This window comes from Oncorhynchus mykiss, chromosome 28 (genome assembly GCF_057628025.1).
Source record: "Oncorhynchus mykiss isolate SJ-2025 chromosome 28, ASM5762802v1, whole genome shotgun sequence".
Classification (NCBI taxonomy): domain Eukaryota; kingdom Metazoa; phylum Chordata; class Actinopteri; order Salmoniformes; family Salmonidae; genus Oncorhynchus; species Oncorhynchus mykiss.
The window spans coordinates 31,530,779-31,551,935 of NC_143049.1; the positions used below are offsets into that span (position 1 = coordinate 31,530,779).

General features: G+C 44.4%; 1 protein-coding gene across 2 annotated transcripts; it reads left to right on the top strand.

Annotated features, from left to right (window-relative positions):
* Window positions 1-207: 207 nt before the first annotated feature.
* Window positions 208-21,017, top strand: LOC110508926 (anoctamin-8). 2 transcript variants are annotated; one of them, XM_021589840.3, is made up of 17 exons: window positions 208-529; window positions 6,407-6,517; window positions 7,163-7,295; window positions 8,895-9,033; window positions 9,156-9,252; window positions 9,339-9,455; window positions 9,658-9,785; window positions 13,156-13,317; window positions 14,165-14,317; window positions 15,911-16,037; window positions 16,686-16,741; window positions 16,876-16,950; window positions 17,056-17,718; window positions 17,965-18,156; window positions 18,498-18,629; window positions 19,110-19,220; window positions 19,646-21,017. In XM_021589840.3, exons 1-17 carry the CDS (start codon window positions 382-384, stop codon window positions 20,318-20,320), a joined length of 3,219 nt encoding a protein of 1,072 aa, XP_021445515.2. In that variant the 5' UTR covers window positions 208-381; the 3' UTR covers window positions 20,321-21,017. The 2 variants fall into 2 exon arrangements, with proteins under 2 accessions (XP_021445515.2, XP_036821846.2); XM_036965951.2 differs by lacking the exon at window positions 208-529 and adding an exon at window positions 1,131-1,254.
* Window positions 21,018-21,157: the final 140 nt, after the last annotated feature.

Genomic DNA, 21,157 nt, shown 5'->3' on the forward strand with positions numbered 1-21,157 from the left:
CCTTTTGAGATAAAAGTACTCTGAATGGTTTGATATTTTGGCTCTACAGTACAATCAGGGCCCGTATACATAGTGTCTCGGAGTAGGAGTGCTAATCTACGATCAGTTCTGTATTTGAAATCATATTAATGAATGAGTTACATGGACATGGGGGACCTGATCATAGATCAGCATTCCTAATCTGAGACTATTTATGAATACACGGCCAGACCTTCTCCATGTGAACGCTCAAGGGAGAGAGAACCTGTTACAACCAAACTCTTTCTGCCAGGTTCAGGTCATAGCACGAACAGGTAGGGTAGGCGGGTATCACCAACCCTGTTCATACAATGCTCATGCAACATCACCTTCCATAGTTGTAGCGCTGTCTTTTAATGCACCATGATCGTGACGATTGGGGCACCTGATCCCACCGCGTCTGTAAACAGCACCGCGGACGGTGACAGGGTAGGGGAGAGGATGGTGCCCACTGAAGACGACAAGATAACTAAGCAAAAACAGACGTATTCAATGTCGTTCGGTGTCCTGGGTGAGTGTCTTGAGGAATAGAGTATTTGTCGTCGTGAGGTGCATGAATTCAAGTTAGATGGTTGTAGGGAGGAAAATGATTAATGCTATTTGTGGTAGTACGAGACTATGATGCAGTATTCTCAAACATTCACGCAAAATGCCATTTACCCCAGTACTTGAGGTTAATCTCATACACCGTTCATATTAGGCTACATGCCACGATTGTTTTTGTTTTTGGTGCGTCGCGTCCGGTAGCATTGTGCGCATTCCGATGAGCAGGGCCGAATGTGGCAGATGTCTTTTGTGGTCCCACAGGTGTAGCCTAGCCTATGGGTCCAAGGCAATGGGACTGCATTTCAGTCTATTATATTTGTTATGATGTCAGCTATGTATTGTAATAAATAATAGATTACGTTATTTATTTCAGTAATCTAGCAGTCAAACAAGGGAGTTTAAACGGAAACTACGATTAAAAGCTAAATATTTCATGTTGGATTTGAGTAGCCAAAATTGGCTATTTTATTAACTTTGTCTTGAAAAAAATTGATTGCGCAATGTGCATACGTTAAGCAAGCACACACATGTCTTACACGTCCACACTTCTTACGCAAATACTCAGCACACAGTTCACAATATCACAGCAAGCCGGCAGTCATCCGAACCATCTCAGACGCATTTTACCGCACTTCCTTTTGTTTTTGAAAATGCTGTCACAACGTGGTAGAGGCGAGAGCTAACTGACTGGTATGTTTTGCAACGGTTGAAGAAAGTCATCAGCAGCAGTGCCAAAAAAAACTGTATGGCACGGGACATGGCTTTATTATCAATTTGGAGATGGAGATCAAACTGGTCTCAGAGCATTTGGTATTATTCTAAATGTAAATCCGAGACATTCCATTTAGTCCATTTGTGGATGTCCATCACACATTTCATATATGTTTAGAATTACAATTTGTATTATATACATAATGAAGTAGCAAAACTCAGAATATGTTACAAATTCGCAAAACGTTCAATATGTTACGACATTTTCTAAACGTATGCTATGTTACGAATTCTCGCTAGTTGGCTAAGTGGCTAACGTTAGCTAGGTGTTAGGGTTAAGTTTAGGAGTTAGGTTAAGGGTTAGGGTTAGGCAAAGAGTTATCTAAAAGGGTTAGGGGAAGGGTTAGCTAACATGCTAAGTAGTTGCAAAGTAGCAAGTAGTTGAACAGTTGCTAATTAGCAAAAATGCTAAATTTGTCCGTGTTGGGGGATAATGACTCAATGCTCAGGGCCTGTATTCATAAAGCGTCTGAGAGTACAGTGATGATCTAGGATCAGTTTAGCCTTGTCGATTATAGATAAGCTCTGCTACTCTGAGACGCAAATGAAAACAGGCCCAGATATGCTATTGAATGAGGGGACATGGGGATAACCCACATTCAGTAGGCTTTGGACTGCATTTCTACATGTTTTACAGTCAGACTATTATCCTCCATTCAGTACACACACTCACACACACAAAATTGGCCTGTAATTTATATTGGGCAGAATTGTGTTGATCATAATGTAAAAGTGTTGGTTAGGAAAAGAGCACCACAGTAAAGTCAGTAGGTACAATCAAAGGAACATGACCCCATTTCCTATATCTGCTGATAGATGGCTTTTGACACGCTGCTACTAGTAGACCTAGCAGTCCCAGCACTATAGCAGTACCTAGGTTTAAACAGTGTTGGCAGTGAAGATAAAAGTATACAATTTAGTTGTGTAAGAATGGGGAATGATAGAGTAGTTGATGCTGTTCATAACTAAAGCCCTACAGTGGCACCTGGTTAGAGTGACAAGATTAATTTCACTTCACAATCTAGACATGGCTCACACGTTAGGGGAGGGGAAGAGGATACCTAGTCAGTTGCACAACCGAATGCGTCCACCGAAATGTGTCTTTTGTATTTAACCCAACCCCTAAATCAGCCTAGTGGTGTGTGTGTGGGTGTAAATGTGAAAGAGAGAGACAGTGCGAGACAGAGAAAGTGAAAGAGAGATGGCAGGGAATTTTAGAGGACAGGACATGTCAGTAACAGAACATTTATGGGATTGCCAGTCAACGTTTCTCATTCTTATTTGGTGTCACGTGGTTTGACTGGATTAAGTTGGACACTTTAAAATCAGCAGATCCTGTGTTTAGTACCTCCCATGTAGTGGTTGGTTTTCAATTGCAGTGCGCCAAAGCTACCATACAAGTACTGCAGCTTAGTAGAGTAAATACTGTGTGCATTATCTTCTGTTGTACAAACAACTTAAATACACAGACCCTGTGTTGTACAAGAGGAGCCAAACTCTTTTTCAATCATGCCAATGTAGAAAATGATCATGTCTAATACTTTCTGATCTGGGATGATCTGTGTCCATTTCTTTTATTATTACCCACGTTTTCTCCCCAATTGTTAGTAGTTACTGTCTTGTCTCATCCCTACAACTCCTGTACGGGCTCGGGAGAGACAAAGGTCGAGAGCCATGCGTCCTCCGAAACACAACCCAACCAAGCCGCACTGCTTCTTTAACACAGCACACATCCAACCCAGAAGCACCAATGTGTCGGAGGAAACACTGTACACCTAGCGACCTGATCAGCGTGCACTGCGCCTGGCCCGCCACAGGAGTCGCTAGTGCGCGATGAGACAAGGATATCCCTACCGGCCAAACCCTCCCTAACCCGGACGACGCTAGGCCAATTGTGCGTCGCCCCATGGACCTCCCGGCCGTGGCTGGCTGGCTGCAACAGAGCCTGGGCTCGAACCCAGAGTCTCTGAAGGCACAGTGCCTTAGACCAATGCAGTGCCTTAGACCACTGAGCCACCCGGGAGGCCCTGTGTCCATTTCTAACTTTCAGACAGCGGAATGCAGTAACACACTGCTTTGGCCTTGTTGATGGGCAGAAGAATGGGGAAGCTGACAATGAGGATTTGGCATTTTGGCAGAATCCTCCCTCTCCATCTGTCACCCATGTCAATCAATCAATCAATCAAATGTATTTATAAGCCCTTTTTACATCAGCTGATGTCACAAAGTGCTGTACAGAAAACCCAGCCTAAAACCTCAAACAACATGCAATGCAGGTGTAGAAGCACGGTGGCCAGGAAAAACTCCATAGAAAGGCCGAAACGTAGAGAGGAACCAGGCTATGAGGGGTGGCCAGTCCTCTTCTGGCTGTGCCGGGTGGAGATTATAGAACATGGCCAAGATGTTCAAATGTTCATAGATGACCAGCAGGTTAAAATAATAATAATCACTGTGGTTGTATAGGGTGCAACAGGTCAGCACCTCAGGAGTAAATGTCAGTTGGCTTTTCATAGCCGATCATTCAGAGTATCTCTACCGCACTTGATGTCTCTAGAGAGTTGAAAACAGCAGGTCTGGGACAAGGTAGCACATCTGATGAACAGGTCAGGGTTCCATAGCCACAGGCAGAACAGTTGAAACTGGAGCAGCAGCACGACCAGCGTGACTGTGGACAGCAAGGAGTCATCAGGCCAGGTAGTCCTGAGGCATGGTCCAAGGGCTTAGGTCCTCCTCCGAGAGAGAAAGAAAGAAAGAAAAAGAGAGCGAGAGCATGCTTAAATTCACACAGGACACTGGATACGACAGGAGAAATACTCCAGGTATAACAGACTGACCCTAGCCCCCCGACACATACTATTGCAGCATAAATACTGGAGGCTGAGACAGGAGGATTCGGGAGACACTGGCCCGTCCGACGATACTCTGAGACAGGGCCAAACAGGCAGGATATAACCCCACCCACTTTGCCAAAGCACAGCCCCCACACCACTAGAGGGATATCTTCAACCAACAACTTACTATCCTGAGACAAAGCCGAGTATAGCCCACAAAGATCTCCCGCACAGCACGAACCAAAAAGGGGGCATCAACCCGGACATGAAGATCACATCAGTGACTCAACCCACTCAAGTGGCGTACCCCTCCTAGGGACGGTATGGAAGAGCACCAGTGACTCAGCCCCTGTAATAAGGTTTGAGGCAGAGAATCCCAGTGGAGAGAGGGGAACCGGCCAGGCAGAGACAGCAATGGCAATTCGTTGCTCCAGTGCCTTTCCATTCACCTGGGCCAGACTACACTCAATCATAGGACCTACTGAAGAGATGAGTCTTCAATAAAGACTTAAAGGTCGAGGCAGAGTCTGCGTCTCTCACATAGATAGGCAGATCATTCCATAAAAATTGAGCTCTATAGGAGAAAGCCCTGCCTCCAGCTGTTTGCTAAGAAATTCTAGGGACAATAAGGAGGCCTGCGTATGTGTAGGTATGTACGGCAGGACCAAATCGGAAAGACAGGTAGGAGCAAGCCCATGTAATGCTTTGTAGGTTAGCAGTAAAACCTTGAAATAGCCTTAACAGGAAGCCAGAGGCTTGCACTTGGGTAATATGCACTAACGTCTAGGAGCACAAGGACAGATGCAGAGCCTCGGTCTGACGCCATTAAAAGGTAATTTAAGTAGGCCTATTTTGAGATATCACAATATCTTTCAATAATGACAGGAATGGAGGTCTTTATTCCAGTGAGATTGCTATGGCAAACATCGGCATGTTTAGTTTTGCCCAACCTAGATTGAGGTACAGACACAGTCTCAATGGGGATAGCTGAGCTGACTACACTGACTGTGCTAGTGGCAGACTCCACTAACCTAACAGCCTGCTGTCTGGCCTGCACCCTATCTCATTGTGGACCTAGGGGAGTTAGAGCCATGTCTATGTTCGTAGATAAGATGAGCACCCCTCCAGCTAGGATGGATTCCGTCACTCCACAGCAGACCAGGCTTGGTCCTGTTTGTGGGTGAGTCTCAGAAATAGGGCCAGTTATCTACAAATTATATATTTTGGGAGGGGCAGAAAACAGTTTTCAACCAGCGATTGAGTTGTGAGACTTTGCTGTAGAGCTCATCACTCCCCCTAACTGGGAGGAAGCCAGAGACAATTACTCGATGCCGACACATCTTTCTAGCTGATTTACACGCTGAAGCTATGTTGCGCTTGTTGACCTTAACTGTTTCATCCTAACATCGTTGGTGCCGACGTGGATAACAATATCCCTATACTCTCTACACTCGCCAGTTTTAGCCAGCACCATTTTAAGATGAGCATCAGTTTCGGTAGCCCTGCCCCTTGGTAAACAGTGTATGATCGCTGGATGATTTGTCTTAAGTCTAATACTGCGGGTAATGGATTCACAAATGACTAGGATTTTCAATTTGTCAGAGCTAATGGTGGGAGGCTTCGGCGTCTCAGACCCCGTAACAGGAGGAGCAGAGATTAGAGAAGGCTCGGCCTCTGACTCCGACCGGTTGCTTAACGGGGAGAACCGGTTGAAAGTTTCTGTCTGCATTTCCCTCCAGAAGCCATGAGACAGTTGTCCGGCTGCGGGGACCGTGCGAGGGGATTTATACTATCTGTACTTATTTGTGGCACAGACGCTGTTTCATCCTTTCCTACACTTAAATGACCCTTTCCTAACGATTGTGTCTGAAGCTGGGCTTGCAGCACAGCTATCCTCACCATCAGGCGTCCTCCTTTATATTATGAATACAGCAATTGGAAGGTTAATGTTACTACTTAGCTTCGGCTGGTGGAGGTCCTGACGATAAAACTTCCGGGTGAAAAAGTTGAGCGAGGGAAAAAATGTAAATATGAAACGTTAATTAAAAAGTAAAAACCGTAAAGTTGGCAGTTAGCAACAAACCGCACAGCAGCACGTAAACAAGTCTACAAGTTAGGACCAGAAATGATGTCCCCATTTCACTGTATGTGGACTATTCTTACCCTCCATCTCTCTCTCTCTCTCTCTCTCTCTCTCTCTCTCTCTCTCTCTCTCCTCCCCTCTACCTCTTCCCCTTTAGATCATTTGTTTGGGAAACGCCTCTCGCAGGCCAGACAGTACATCATGTCCCATAAATCCTGGCTGAAAATGGTGCCCACGGAAGACTGTGATATCCTAATGACATTCTCAGGTACGCTAAATCACCACCTTCACCTTCCACGGTTCAGTCTCCTCAATCATGATGGGAAACTTCGAGGGGGAGTCTTATTGGCCGATGTGGGCAATGAGCCAATCACTCGTTGATGTGACACAGAACAGTCCGCAGGGACGATTGAATAATATCCATTACCTGTATGTTTGTTTCAAAGTTAGGCACTCTATAATTCTGCACACATGCTGTGTGGGTTCACACAAATGGATCTCATTGGTCAAAGCAAGTTTGCCACATGGATCCCAACTAAAATTGGGTTGGATATGAATTATTACACTCATTCTTGCAGGATGGGATGAAATGAAGACCCCATAAACACTAGGGCGGTTACCTAATTTGATTGTATTGACCTTTTCATGGGTCCACCCTCCCACGGTTACCGTTGCTACCTCTGTCAAGCATTGAAGAATGTTGTTGATGCAGCCTCCTTATTTGAATGTTCCAAGAGTCTGTGATCAGTCTGATGAATTACTAGAATGTGAAGTGTTAAAAAAATGTCAAGCATTGAATGACTGTGACAGAGGTTCAGTATTAATTCATGGCAATTAGGCTGTGGCTGTATATAGATTTAAATAAATGAAATACAAATTCTGACATAGAAACTGACAATTTACTCCTTTGTAGACACCATAGACGACCACACCTTGCTATGGCTGCTGAACCACATCCGACTGGGAATCCCACAAGTTACAATCCAGATCCGACAGCATCAACACACACAGGGCTACGCATTCTTTATTACAACCACATTTGAGAAGTAAGACACTCCACTTCTTACATGACATTTATGTCGGAATTGTAATGGTTAAATGTTAATTATATGGTCGTTACCTAACAGGGTTAAATTCTCAGGCCGACTCTCTTCTCGGTATACATCAATGATGTTGCTCTTGCTGCTGGTGATTCTCTGATCCACCTCTACGTAGACGGCACCATTCTGTATGCCTCTGGCCCTTCTTTGGACACTGTTAACTAACCTCCAGACGAGCTTCAATGCCACACAACTCTCCTTCCGTGGCCTCCAACTGCTCTTAAACGCAAATAAAACTAAATGCATGCTATTCAACCAATCATTGCCCGCACCTGCCCGGCCATCCAGCATCACTACTCTGGACGGCTCTGACTTAGAATATGTGGATAACTACAAATACCTAGGTGTCTGGCTAGACTGTAAACTCTCCTTCCAGACTCACCTTAAGCATCGCCAATCAAAAATTAAATCTAGAATCGGTATCCTATTTCGCAACAAAACTTCCTTCACTCATGCTGCCAAACATACCCTCGTAAAACTGACCATCCTACCGATCCTTGACTTCGGCGATGTCATCTATAAAATAGCCTCCAACACTCTACTCAGCAAACAGGATGTAGTCTATCGCAGGGCCATCCGTTTTGTCACCAAAGCCCCATATACTACCCACCACTGCGACCTGTACACTCGTTGGCTGGCCCTCACTTCATACTCGTCTCCAAACCCACTGGTTACAGGTTATCTACAAGTCTCTGCTAGGTAAAGCCCCGCCCTATCTCAGCTCGCTGGTCACCATAGCAGCACCCACTCGTAGCACGCGCTCAAGCAGGTATATCTCACTGGTCACCCCCAAAGCCAATTCCTCCTTTGGTCGCCTTTCCTTCCAGTTCTCTTCTGCCACTGACTGGAACGAACTGCAAAAATCACTGAAGCTGGAGATTCCCATCTCCCTCAATAGCTTTAAGAACCAGCTGTCAGAGCAGCTCACAGCTCACTGCACCTGTTCATAGCCCATCTGTATACAGTCCATCTATCTACCTCATCCCCATACTGTATTTATTGATTTTGTTCCTTTTGCACCACAGTATCTCTACATGCACATCCATATTTTGGATCATATCTACCATTCCAGTGTTTAATTGCCATATTGTAATTACTTCGCCACCATGGCCTATTTATTGCCTTAACTCCCTTATTTGACCTAATTTGCACTCACTGTATATAGACTTTGTTTTCTTTTTTTCTACTGTATTATTGACTGTATGTTTTGTTCATTCCATGTGTAACTCTGTGTTGTTGTATGTGTCGAACTGCTATGCTTTATCTTGGCCAGGTCGCAGCTGCAAATGAGAATTTGTTCTCAACTAGCTTACCTGGTTAAATAAAGGTGAAATAAAAAAATATTGTTAGCACATCATTCGTAAACATCACATTCATAAATAGTGGCCTGGTTCCAGATCTGTTTGTGCTCTGTTGGTTGGTTTGACAATGACCATAGGAGGAGTTGACAAGACAGAACAGTCAGATATGGGACCAGGTAAATAGCGTCTGAAACAGGACTGTCAAATAAAGCTTTGTGTCCTTCTCCCCTCTTGTCTTCCTCAGCTTGCTGCGTGGTGCAGAGCTGACGGGGATGCGCAAAGTGGTCAAACCACAATACGGAGGTGGAACACATAGGTTTTCCTGTGCAGAGGATAATATATACGAGAACATAGAGAGCGAGCTGTGCTTTTTCACCTCCCAGGTTCGTATCAGTTATGGCTATGATCTCCAAACATATTTAAACAGCTCTGATATATGTCCTGTTGCTGATTTTTACCTTGTTCCCACAAACTCCGTGGTTGTTCGATCACATCTTTTCTTCAGGAGCGTCAGAGCATCATCAAGTACTGGCTGGACAACCTGCGAGCCAAACAAGGAGAAGTCCTTCACAACTTCCACTTCCTGGAGGGACAACCAATCAGTAAACAATTGTTTTTGTATTTACTCATTGCCTGACTCTTCAGCATCACAATAAAATCTGAGACAGCTTTGTTATTGACTGATCAGTTCCAGAGCTGATGGCCAGAGGAGTAATCTATCAACTGTTTCCTCTACACGAGCAACGGATCCTCAGTCAGCTGATGACGTCATGGGTCCAAGCTGTCTGTGAGAGACAGCCTTTGGGTGAGCAGCACCTGTTGAGACAATATAGCATGCTTAATTGTTACAATAAATTGATCATTCTATCATAGAATAAGATAATATAATTTGCACTACAAATACAATATCAATGGAAAGATACACATTTCTTAAAAATCTAATTTACTAACCGAAGCCAATAACCCATTGTGTCTGTCATGTTGTTGGTGTCATGTCTGTGTGTCAGATGACATCTGTGATTACTTTGGGGTGAAGATTGGCATGTACTTTGCCTGGCTGGGTTTCTACACCAACTCCATGCTGTACCCTGCAGTCATCGGCTTCCTGCTGTGGATCCTGGCTGAGGCTGACCAGGTAGGTGGTGCAGCATCACATTACCTAATGGAGATCTCACACTGGTCAACACCTACTCATTCAAGGCTTTTTTCTTTATTTTTCAATTTCCTACATTGTAGAATAATAGTGAAGAAATCAAAACTATGAAATAACACATATGGAATCATGTACGAAAGTAAACAAAAAAGTGTTAAACAAATCAAAATATATTTTATATTTGAGATTCTTCAAATAGCCACCCTTTGCCTTGATGACAGCTTTGCACACTCTCAACCAGCTTCACCTGGAATGCATTTCAATTAACAGGTGTGTCTTCTTAAAAGTTAATTTGTGGAATTTCTTTACTTCTTAATGCATTTGAGCCAGTCAGTTGTGTTGTGACAAGGTAGGGAAGATAGCCCTATACAGAAGATAGCCCTATTTGCTTCTTACCATATTATGGTAAGAACAGCTCAAATAAGCAAAAAGAAATGACAGTCCATCATTACTTTAAGACATGAAGGTCAGTCAATGTGGAACATTTCAAGAACTTTGAAACTTTCTTCAAGTGCAGTCGCACAAACCATCAAGCGCTTTGATGAAACTGGCTCTCATGAGGACCACCACAGGAAAGGAAGACCCTGAGTTACCTCTGCTGCAGAGGATAAGTTCATTAGAGACTTGCTTGGGACAAGAAACCCAAGCAATGGACATTAGACTGGTGGAAATGTGTCCTTTGGTCTGGAGTCCAATGAGATTTTTGGTTCCAACCGCCGTGTCTTTGTGAGACGCGGTGAGGGTGAACGGATGATCTCCGCATGTGTATTTCCCACCATAAAGCATGGAGGTGGAGGTGTTATGTTGTGGTGGTGCTTTGCTGGTGACACTGTCTTTGATTAATTTAGAATTCAAGGCACACTTAACCAGCATGGCTACCACAGCATTCTGCAGTGATACGCCATCCCATCTGGTTTGGGCTTAGAGGGACTATCATTTGTTTTTCAACATGGACAATGACCCAACACACCTCCAGGCTGTGTAAGGGCTTTTTTAGCAAGAAAGAGAATGATAGAGTGCTGCATCAGATGACCTGGCCTCCACAATCCCCTGACCTTCATTAAGTTGGGTTAGGGTTTGGGATGAGTCAGACCGCAGAGGGAAGGAAAAGCAGCCAGCAAGTGCTCAGCATATGTGGGAACTCCTTCACGACTATTGGAAAAGCATTCCAGGTGAAGCTGGTTGAGAGAATGCCAAAAGTGTGCAAAGCTGTCATCAAGGCAAAGGGTGGTGTAACGGTTTTCTTCTGGTGAAAGAGAAGCGGACCAAAATGCAGCGTGGTTATCTCTATACATCTTTAATCAAGATGATAAAGAACAATTACAAAAACCAATAACCGTACCGTGAAAAACCGAAACAGCCCTATCTGGTGCAAACAGAGACAGGAACAATCACCCACAAAAACCCAACACCAAACAGGCTACCTAAATATGGTGCCCAGTCAGAGACAATGACTAACACCTGCCTCTGATTGAGAACCATATCAGGCCAAACACAGAAACAGACAAACTAGACACACAACATAGAATGCCCACTCAGATCACAAACAAAACATAGAAACATACAAAGCAAACTATGGTCAGGGTGTGACAGGTGGCTATTTGAAGAATCTCAAATATAAAATATATTTAGATTTGTTAAATACTTTTTTGGTTACTACATGATTCCATGTGTGTTATTTTATAGTTTTGATGTCTTCCCTATTATTCTACAATGTAGAAAATAATACAAATTAAGAAAAACCTTTGAATTAGTAGGTGTTCTAAAATGTTTGACCAGTAGTGTACCTGTCAATAGTGCAATCTTAGAAAAAAGGGTTCCAAAAGGGTTCTTCAGCTGTCCTCATAGGATAACCTTTTTGGTTCCAGGTATAACCCTTTTGGGTTTCATGTAGAGCACTCTGTGGAAATGGTTCTACATAGAACCCAAAAGGGCTCTACCTGGAGCAAAAAGGGATTTGGTTATTTAACCCTTTTAGGTTCTAAGTAGCACCTTTTTTCCTAAGACTCACAATGTAGTTTAGCCTTGTCCATAATCTGACAATGACAGAGTGTAGGAGTTTGCAAGATAGCACGAACAGACCTAGAACTAGACTACATGTAACTATTCAAATGACTCACTTGTATCTCCACCCGGCACAGCCAGAAGAGGACTGGCCACCCCTCATAGCCTGGTTTCTCTCTACCCGACACAGCCAGAAGAGGACTGGCCACCCCTCATAGCCTGATTTCTCTCTACCCGGCACAGCCAGAAGAGGACTGGCCACCCCTCATAGCCTGGTTTCTCTCTACCCGGCACAGCCAGAAGAGGACTGGCCACCCCTCCTAGCCTGATTTCTCTCCACCCGGCACAGCCAGAAGAGGACTGGCCACCCCTCATAGCCTGGTTTCTCTCTACCCGGCACAGCTAGAAGAGGACTGGCCACCCCTCATAGCCTGGTTTCTCTCTACCCGGCACAGCCAGAAGAGGACTGGCCACCCCTCATAGCCTGGTTTCTCTCTACCCGGCACAGCCAGAAGAGGACTGGCCACCCCTCATAGCCTGGTTTCTCTCTACCCGGCACAGCCAGAAGAGGACTGGCCACCCCTCATAGCTTGGTTTCTCTCTACCCGGCACAGCCAGAAGAGGACTGGCCAACCCTCATAGCCTGGTTTCTCTCTACCCGGCACAGCCAGAAGAGGACTGGCCACCCCTCATAGCCTGGTTTCTCTCTAGGTTTCTTCCTAGGTTTTGGCCTTTCTAGGGTGTTTTTCCTAGCCACCGTGCTTCTACACCTGCATTGCTTGCTGTTTGGGGTTTTAGGCTGGGTTTCTGTACAGCACTTTGAGATATCAGCTGATGTAAGGGCTATATACAGTGGGGAGAACAACTATTTGATACACTGCTGATTTTGCAGGTTTTCCTACTTATGTCATGCAATAAAATGCTAATTAATTACTTAAAAATCATACAATGTGATATTCTAGATTTTTTTTAGATTCCGTCTCTCACAGTTGAATTGTACCTATAATAAAAATTACAGACCTCTACATGCTTTGTAAGTAGGAAAACCTGCAAAATTGGCAGTGTATCAAGTACTTGTTCTCCCCACTGTAAATGCATTTGATTTGATTGGATTTGTTGAAATCTATTTGTATGTGTTTTCTCTCCTAATCACCACATAAAAATTAATGTGAAAAAATATGGATGTGTTGGACTAGACTACAAAACTGTATTTCACCCACCATAGCACTTACCATCTCTGTGCTCTGTGATACATGTCCAGTGTTATTTGTTGTTGATATTTAGTAGAAAGATTCCCCTATTCTGTATGTATCTCATGTGGCTCACTCACTTCTCCACTCCCCCACAGACCAGCCAGGACATCTGCTGTGTGGTGTTTGCCCTCTTCAACGTGGTGTGGGCGACACTCTTCCTGGAGAGGTGGAAGCGGAGAGAAGCTGAGCTAGCATACAGGTGGGGAACACTGGACACTCCTGCCGAGTCCCTTGAAGATCCTAGACCCCAGTTTCGGGTGAGCGTCTTGTTATTGCATCCTATTCATTCAGAGTTAGGCCGAGATTCAATCTGGGCACGTTGTAGAGCACTTGACATTTAAAGATACTTTCCGATTGAGCTGAAATCTGCCCTGTTACCATGAATGTCTGCAGACGTTGAGAACATTCCCTTTAAAAGACACATTGTCGACAGCGCTCTACAACGCATCATGGATTGAATCCCGATCTTAGATTACTACCAGTGCTGTTTGGTTCCTTCAGGACAATGGCCAAAGTAGAAATTCCATCAGCAACCTCATTCAGCTGTCCCAGGGCCGGAGTTTACGGGTCTACAGGGCCGGAGTTTACGGGTCTACAGGGCCAGAGTTTAGGGGTCTACAGGGCCAGAGTTTACGGGTCTACAGGGCCGGAGTTTACGGGTCTTCAGGGCCAGAGTTTACAGGTCTACAGGGCCAGTGTTTAGGGGTCTACAGGGCCAGAGTTTACAGGTCTACAGGGCCAGAGTTTAGGGGTCTACAGGGCCAGAATTTACAGGTCTACAGGGCCAGAGTTTAGGGGTCTACAGGGCCAGAGTTTAGGGGTCTAAAGGGCCAGAGTTTACGGGTCTACAGGGCCAGAGTTTACGGGTCTAGAGGGCCAGAGTTTAGAGGTCTACAGGGATAAGTAATATGAGATATAGGTTTGGAGAGTGTTGTGTGAATTCCAAGGGGTCCTGGGGTTTCTAAAGGGGAAGTTGTCTCTGTCCTCCTTAGGTCCGGCTAACTCAATTGGTAGCGTGTGAAACTCTGGGTCGTGGGTTCGAGCCCCACGTTGGGCGCTAAGCATTTTAGTTGGTGTGTGTCTGACTGTGTGTGTGTTTTTCAGGGTGTAAAGCGGTGTAGCCCCATAACAGACTGTGAGGAGTTTTACTACCCACCCTGGAAGAGGACGATTTTCAGGTGGATGGTCAGCCTCCCCATCTGTCTCCTCTGTCTCTGCTTTGTCTTCCTGGCCATGCTTGTCTGTCTGGAGATGCAGGTAAGAGACAGAAATCAACAGAAAATAGCTATATTGACATTTAAAGGCATTTTTAAACGCTGCATATGTCGGCACAGTAGGAAATGACCTTTAAATTTAAACCGTGCTACAGATTGAAGCAAGCCCTTAGCCATCGGAATCAAGCATGGTCCACTATTGAAGTATTGAAAGAAGGTTGAGGACTGCAGCTTAATTCTCTTTAATAATATTTATTGTTGACATGTTTCAAAGGAGCTCCTTCGTCAAAAAGCACTAAGTATCGTTAGGGCTCGATACAATCCATATCGCGGAGGTTCAGCAGTACAATATTGCGCAAAACAAATGTACATGTAATTTCTGATTGAGCCGACATACTGTACAGTGCATTCAAGACCCTTTGCTATGAGACTCGAAATTGAGCTCAGGTGCATTCTGTTTCCATTGACCATCCTTAAGATGTTTCTACAACTTGATTGGAGTCCTCCTGTGTTAAATTCAATTGATTGGACATGATTTGGAAAGGCACACAAATCAAATCTAATTTTATTTGTCACATGCGCCGAATACAACAGGTGTGGACCTTACAGTGAAATGCTTACTTACAAGCCCTTAACCAACAATGCAGTTTTAAGAAAAATACCTAACAAAATAAGAAATAAAGTAACAAATAATTAAAGAGCAGCAGTAAACGTGTCTATAAGGTCCCACAGTTGACAGTGTATGTCAGAGCAAAAACCAAGCAATGAGGTTGAAGGAATTGTCCGTAGAGCTCCGAGACAGGATTGTGTCGAGGCACAGATCTGGTGAAGAAACTGGTGAAAAACATTTCTGCCACATTGAAGGTCCCCAAGAACACATTGGCCTCTTATCATTCTTAAATGGAAAAAGTTTGGAACTACCAAGACTCTTCCTGGAGCTGGCTGCCCGGCCAAACTGAGCAATCAGGGGAGAAGGTACTTGGTTAGGGAGGTGATCAAGACCCCGATGGTCACTCGGACAGAACTCTAGAGTTCCTCTGTGGAGATGGGAGAACCTTCCAGGACAACCATCTCTGCAGCACTCCACCAATCAGGCCTTTATGGTAGAGTGGCCAGCCGGAAGCCACTCCTCAGTAAAAGGCACATTAAAGCCCGCTTGGAGTTTGCCAAAAGGCACCTAAAGAACTCTCAGACCATGACAAACAAGATTCTCTGGTCTGATGAAACCAAGATTGAACTCTTTGGCCTGAATATCAAGCGTCACGTCTGGAGGAAACCTGTCGCAATCCCTACGGTGAAGCATGGTGGTGGCAGCATCATGCTGTGGGGATGTTTTTCAGCACCAGGGACTGGGAGACGAGTTACAAAATGTGGAAAAAGGGGTCTGAATACTTTCTGAATGCACTGTATGCAACTTTTACCGTAAATGCAGTCTCGATTAACGTGGGAATATGTCCTTTAAATTACAATCGCTCTATAGGATCCCTTAGAGTCAGAAATGGTTAGTGTGTACTGCCGTTTAAATCACAACTTTTTTGCTTTTAAGATCAAAGATAATGGCTCAAGGGTTAATTAACCTGTCTTGCTGTAATTACATGTTTCTATTTTTTGGTTGATCTCTTCTTTCTTTTTATAGGAGTTTGTGATGGAAATTAAGGAGTTACCCAGTATCACAAGATTCATTCCTAAAATTTTGCTGGCCATCGTTGTGACTGTATGTGGTGAGGTGTATAGGAAGATCGCCCATTGGCTCAATGATATGGGTAAGCCGTTCAGCTGAGATTCACTGATATGAGCAACAGGTGAGGAATGATCGGAGCAATGACCTGACCTAGGCAACAGCGACTAGGATCTGGTTTCAATGATGAACTCTTTATGACATGAACCACATCACTGCCTACATCACTACTTTATCCGCTTGAATAAAATACTAAATAGTAGCTAGCAAGATTGAGATCACAGAGGTTGTTTTTAGAGTGCATTTCACAAATGGCTAGTTTACATCAACTACCCTTCACTAAAACAACTGTAATGGTTTTGCCTGCAAACTTATGTTTTGAATCGCCACATTCTGGCATGTCTGCCTCGTGGTTTGATGGGAGAGTCTCCGGAATATTTTCCCCTGAACGACGTAGGCAGTGACATAGTTCCTCTATGCCAAAAGATTGAAACCAGACCCTATGTGTTGCCTAGGGTCAGGTTTTCCAGACTAGCAGTGAGGGCCCGACTCCAGAGTAGGAGTAGTGATCTGGGATCAGGTCCTCCCTGTTCATGTCATCTACAAGGCAAGCGCTTTACGAATACTGGCTCTGATCTCTTCAGGTTTAGTACAAAGTGATCATACAGGTTTGTTCAGTAATCAGTATCAAATGGAGCGATGTATTTTAATGATTCTTATCACTTTGTTACAGAGAACTACAGACTTCAGAGTGCCTATGAGAATAATCTCATCATTAAAATGTTTTTTGTAAGTTAGACTTTTCATGTGTATTTTATTCCTACTGTTCTCTATTACCCAAAGGGTGTTTTATTGACTAACACTGTTGTATATATGTTTATAAATGTCATGTCTCATTCAGACTCCTTCTCTTCATTTTGCAGTTTGAGTTTATAAATTCTTACCTTAGCCTTTTCTACATCGGATTCTACCTCAAGGACATGGAGCGACTGAAGGAGGTAAAATCTGTCAATTAGGTTTGAAAAATGGAAAACATGATTGTACAAAATTATTCTCGCTAAAAGATCAGCAATAACAGAATCACTCAAACGATCTCTTCACAGATGCTAGCCACTCTCCTGATCTTCCGCCAGTTTCTCCAGAACATCAAGGAGGTGCTCCAGCCTTATCTGTACGAGCACCACAAACTAGGAGTATTTACTCCCAAGATCGTGTGGGAAGTTCTCCAGGCCATAGTGATCAAGTACAGCCGCCTGGCTCTAGGAAAGGCCCAGGCTTCATGGACTATCCAATCACTGCTAGGCCCCAAAGGCCTTGCCACACATCCTGTGAATGGACAGACAGAACAGAACAAGAGAGGAGATCTAAAGGCTGGCTACAGGTTCACAGAGGAAGAGTGGGACATAAATGACACATTGAGGCAGCGGAAGATTAGCTTCAATGAGAAGGTGGATGTTGCCAGGGATGTTGCCATGGCCACCCAGCCCGAGGACAGCTTCCCGGAGGACAGTCCCACGATGGTGGAGGAGGGCATGGATCCTTCCAGCATCTTTGAGATGGGCGACGATGACAGTGACTATGAGTTATCTGAGACCAAGGAGACTAGTGTCTCCCCACCAAGTGGCTATGACACAGTAGTATGTCAGAGACGGAAAAATCCAATCCCAGAGAAAGAATCCACAAAGTCCTGGATTGACCCGCCTGAGGAGCCCAAGTCTGTCATCCTTACCCAAGCAGAGATGGAGAGCTGCATGCAGACGTATGAGGTATGGCTAAGTTGTCAGATCTGTTGTTATGAACTGGATCTGCTGTCTGTGTATCAATGCAACACAGTGCATTAGGTTTATATTGTACACATGTTTAGTTTCATTTGAATGGACTTGAGTTAGTATTTGGTGCATACAAAGCATAGTGCATTCAGATTTGAAGTAAAAAGTGATTTAAACACAAATGCTATTCAATGACAGCCCATGCAGTTATATGACTTAGATTTTTGACCTCTGACCCAACAGGACACCCTGCAGGACTACCAGGAGATGTTCATCCAGTTTGGCTACGTCGTGCTCTTCTCCTCTGCCTTCCCATTGGCTGCCATGTGCGCACTCATCAACAACATTATAGAGATCCGGAGTGACGCCTTGAAGCTCTGTACTGGCCTGCAGAGGCCCTTTGGCCAGAGGGTGGAAAGCATCGGACAGTGGCAGGTTAGTGGTCGCTCACATCTGGGCTCGTGTTCAAAGACATCTCTAAGTAGGAGTGCTGATCTAGGATCAGCTCCCCCTAGTGCCTGTAATCTTATTCATTGTGATTTAAAAGGCAAAAATCATAGACTATCACTCCTATTCTCCAATTATTAGTTTATCATGGTACAGTATGTCCCAGGACATATATTTAAATACATATTTACCTCACCTGCAATTAAGCTTAAACTTAGAGAACCATTTTAAAATCATGCAATTCTTCAAAAACGCAAGACAACAGCTATTTCTTTCATAAAGATAATTTCCCTCTGAGATATTTTAATCTCTTCTCTTTCTGTGTGCAGACTGCAATGGAGGCCATGGGCTTGATAGCCATCATGGTGAACTGTTACCTCATTGGCCAGTGTGGTCAGCTGCAGCGTCTCTTCCCCTGGCTGAGCCCAGAGATGGTCATCATCTCCATCGTGGTACTGGAGGTAAAATAATGCAGTGGACATTGTGTTTTAGCACCTTTCTCAAAACCAAGGAGGCTGTACATAAATCACACAGAGTACGGACTATAACACAATGCGGGGGGGGGGGGGGGGGGCTGTTTAAGCACAAGTCAACAGCCTTCACTCAAATACGGCATTTTGTTTTGAAAATCAATTTCAGCGTTGTACAATAATGTAGATGCATATTGTGCTGTCTTTTAAAATTGAAAAAGACTTGACAGGTAATTGAGAAGAACAAGAGCTGCTGAAAGGCATGAGCCCAACGTGGGGCTCGTACCCACAACCCTGTGATTAAGAGTCTTAGGCTATACCAACTGATCTTGCCGGCTTGAAAAGATCAAGCAGCTCCCTCTACACACACAGCATGGCATCGTCACACTCTTTCCACTCTGGTATAGAGGAATTACACTTTTCTGTGTTTTTATGTCACTGTTTGTTTGTTTGTTGTTTTGGGACTGACAGCATTTTGCCATCCTCCTCAAATGCGTCATCCATGTGGCCATCCCTGATATCCCTGGATGGGTCGCAGACCAGATGGCCAAACTGGAGTATCGTCGAAGGGAGGCTTTCAAGGTGCAGTTGAATAGGTTGAAACACGGCTAAATCCACAGAGCTGTTATATACTGTCCGCGTCTATCACTATCATCCTCCAAGTTTGTGTCCTTTATGTGTCTTCTTAGCGTTTAAACAAATATTTGAATCGTGTATGCCTGCATCATACAGACACTGTAGTATGTTTGAGTCCATCAGGGCATCTTTTTGTACCGAATGCATCAAAAGGATATGCCTCTGACACTTCACTTGAACTCTCCAGTAACGTTGGCCTACATAACACTGTCATTATAATTTAATTACTTAACAGATTTCATACAGTCATGAAAGTTGATGTCAGCATATGGTGTTTCACTTTACACAGTCATGACACGAACCAAAGCTGGTCATAGAAAGTGTCTGCTCTCTTTATGCCACATATTGCATATTACCTTGTTCATATGCAGAAGCACGAGCATCAGGCCCAGCAGCACTTCCAGCAGCAGCTGAGGAGGCGGCGTGAGGAGGAGGAGCTGCAGCGTCAGGCTGAGCTCCAGGCCGAGGCCCGGCAGGAGAGCGAGTACCACAAGGCTGACCACCAGCACCACCACGACAAGACACAGGGCAAGCCTGGGGACAAGCCCAAGAGACCCAGCTCTCTGCTGGGCAACAACAACGTGATGAAGCTCAAGCAGATCTTCCCCCAGCAGGGGAAGTTCTCTACGGGCACGGCCCGATCCCCTCAGTCCCCAACCGGGGCAGAAGCAAAACTACCAGGTTTCCTCAGCTTCAAGTTCCGGAAGTCTCCGGAGTTGAAGAAGGAGCCGTTGTCAGTAACACCAGCGCCGGGGACCGTGGTGACGACTGCTTCCATGAACCAGGAGAAGTCTCAATCCCCCAGCAGGACCTTCAGCCCAGGGAAGCTGTTCAGCTTCAGCAGGTCAGAGGGCGCAGTGGTGTGTGCAAACGGAGCTCAGCCGTCCAAACCAGGTGATTCTGGCCCCCAGGCCGCTCCTAACACCCAGCCCACCAGGCAGGACTTGAACACAACTCCGTCAGGCGAGGAGCTACCCTCGTCTGAGAGCGAGAAGGGAGAAACGAGACTATCTAGCGATACTGACAATTCTGGCTCCAAGTGTTAGTCCATCGTCATGGCAACATGGAACGTTTAAGAAAGGGAAGCAGAGTACGATACATTTTTATCCTTGTTAAAATGTCACCATGTTAGATGGAGAGTATGATAAAATTGTTATCCTTGTTAAAATGTCACCGTGGTAAATGCACTTCCTGTAGGTCATCCTGAACAAGCTAAATTATGAAATGTAAGTTCAGAATGCAGCAGGTTTTGGGATAATTCTCCACAATCCAAATGACAGTAAATATAGGCTATATCTGTTCTATATACTGACTGTATAAGTGGATACTATGTACAAATTGTAACAGTTTAACCCCTTGAATGAAGCCCAAGTACCGTCATTAAATACAGTTATAAGACTGCATGACTTGTGGTTCTGATAATCATAAAGCATTCCTGTAAGATCTGGATGGCAGTTTCCAGTAAAGATTTTGTCAATCCATTCACCAGATTTGATGTCTTAAAAGCATGGCGAATCATCTGCATGCCTGAAATAAATGTCTTCAGTTATTCAGCACCTTCTAAACCAAGCCATCATATATTCCTGCAATAGGACAGAATAAGTACATTCACTGTGACTGTAAGAGATATTCTATTTTTCTTGACTTTGTTTTTCTATGAATTATTTTATTACATGAAGTAGTGAATGTACCTCAATGATGCAAAACGCACTTCAATAAACTTCATCATGAGACCACAGAAAATGTAACGCATCACATTTTTAACACAGCTACCATGGCAACTTTATCATGTAGCCTGCCTATTCCTGTCGTCTGTAGTTATATTCATTTACTAGCCACCTTTGCGTGTATGCAAAATGTTTTGGTGAATTACAATATAAGGA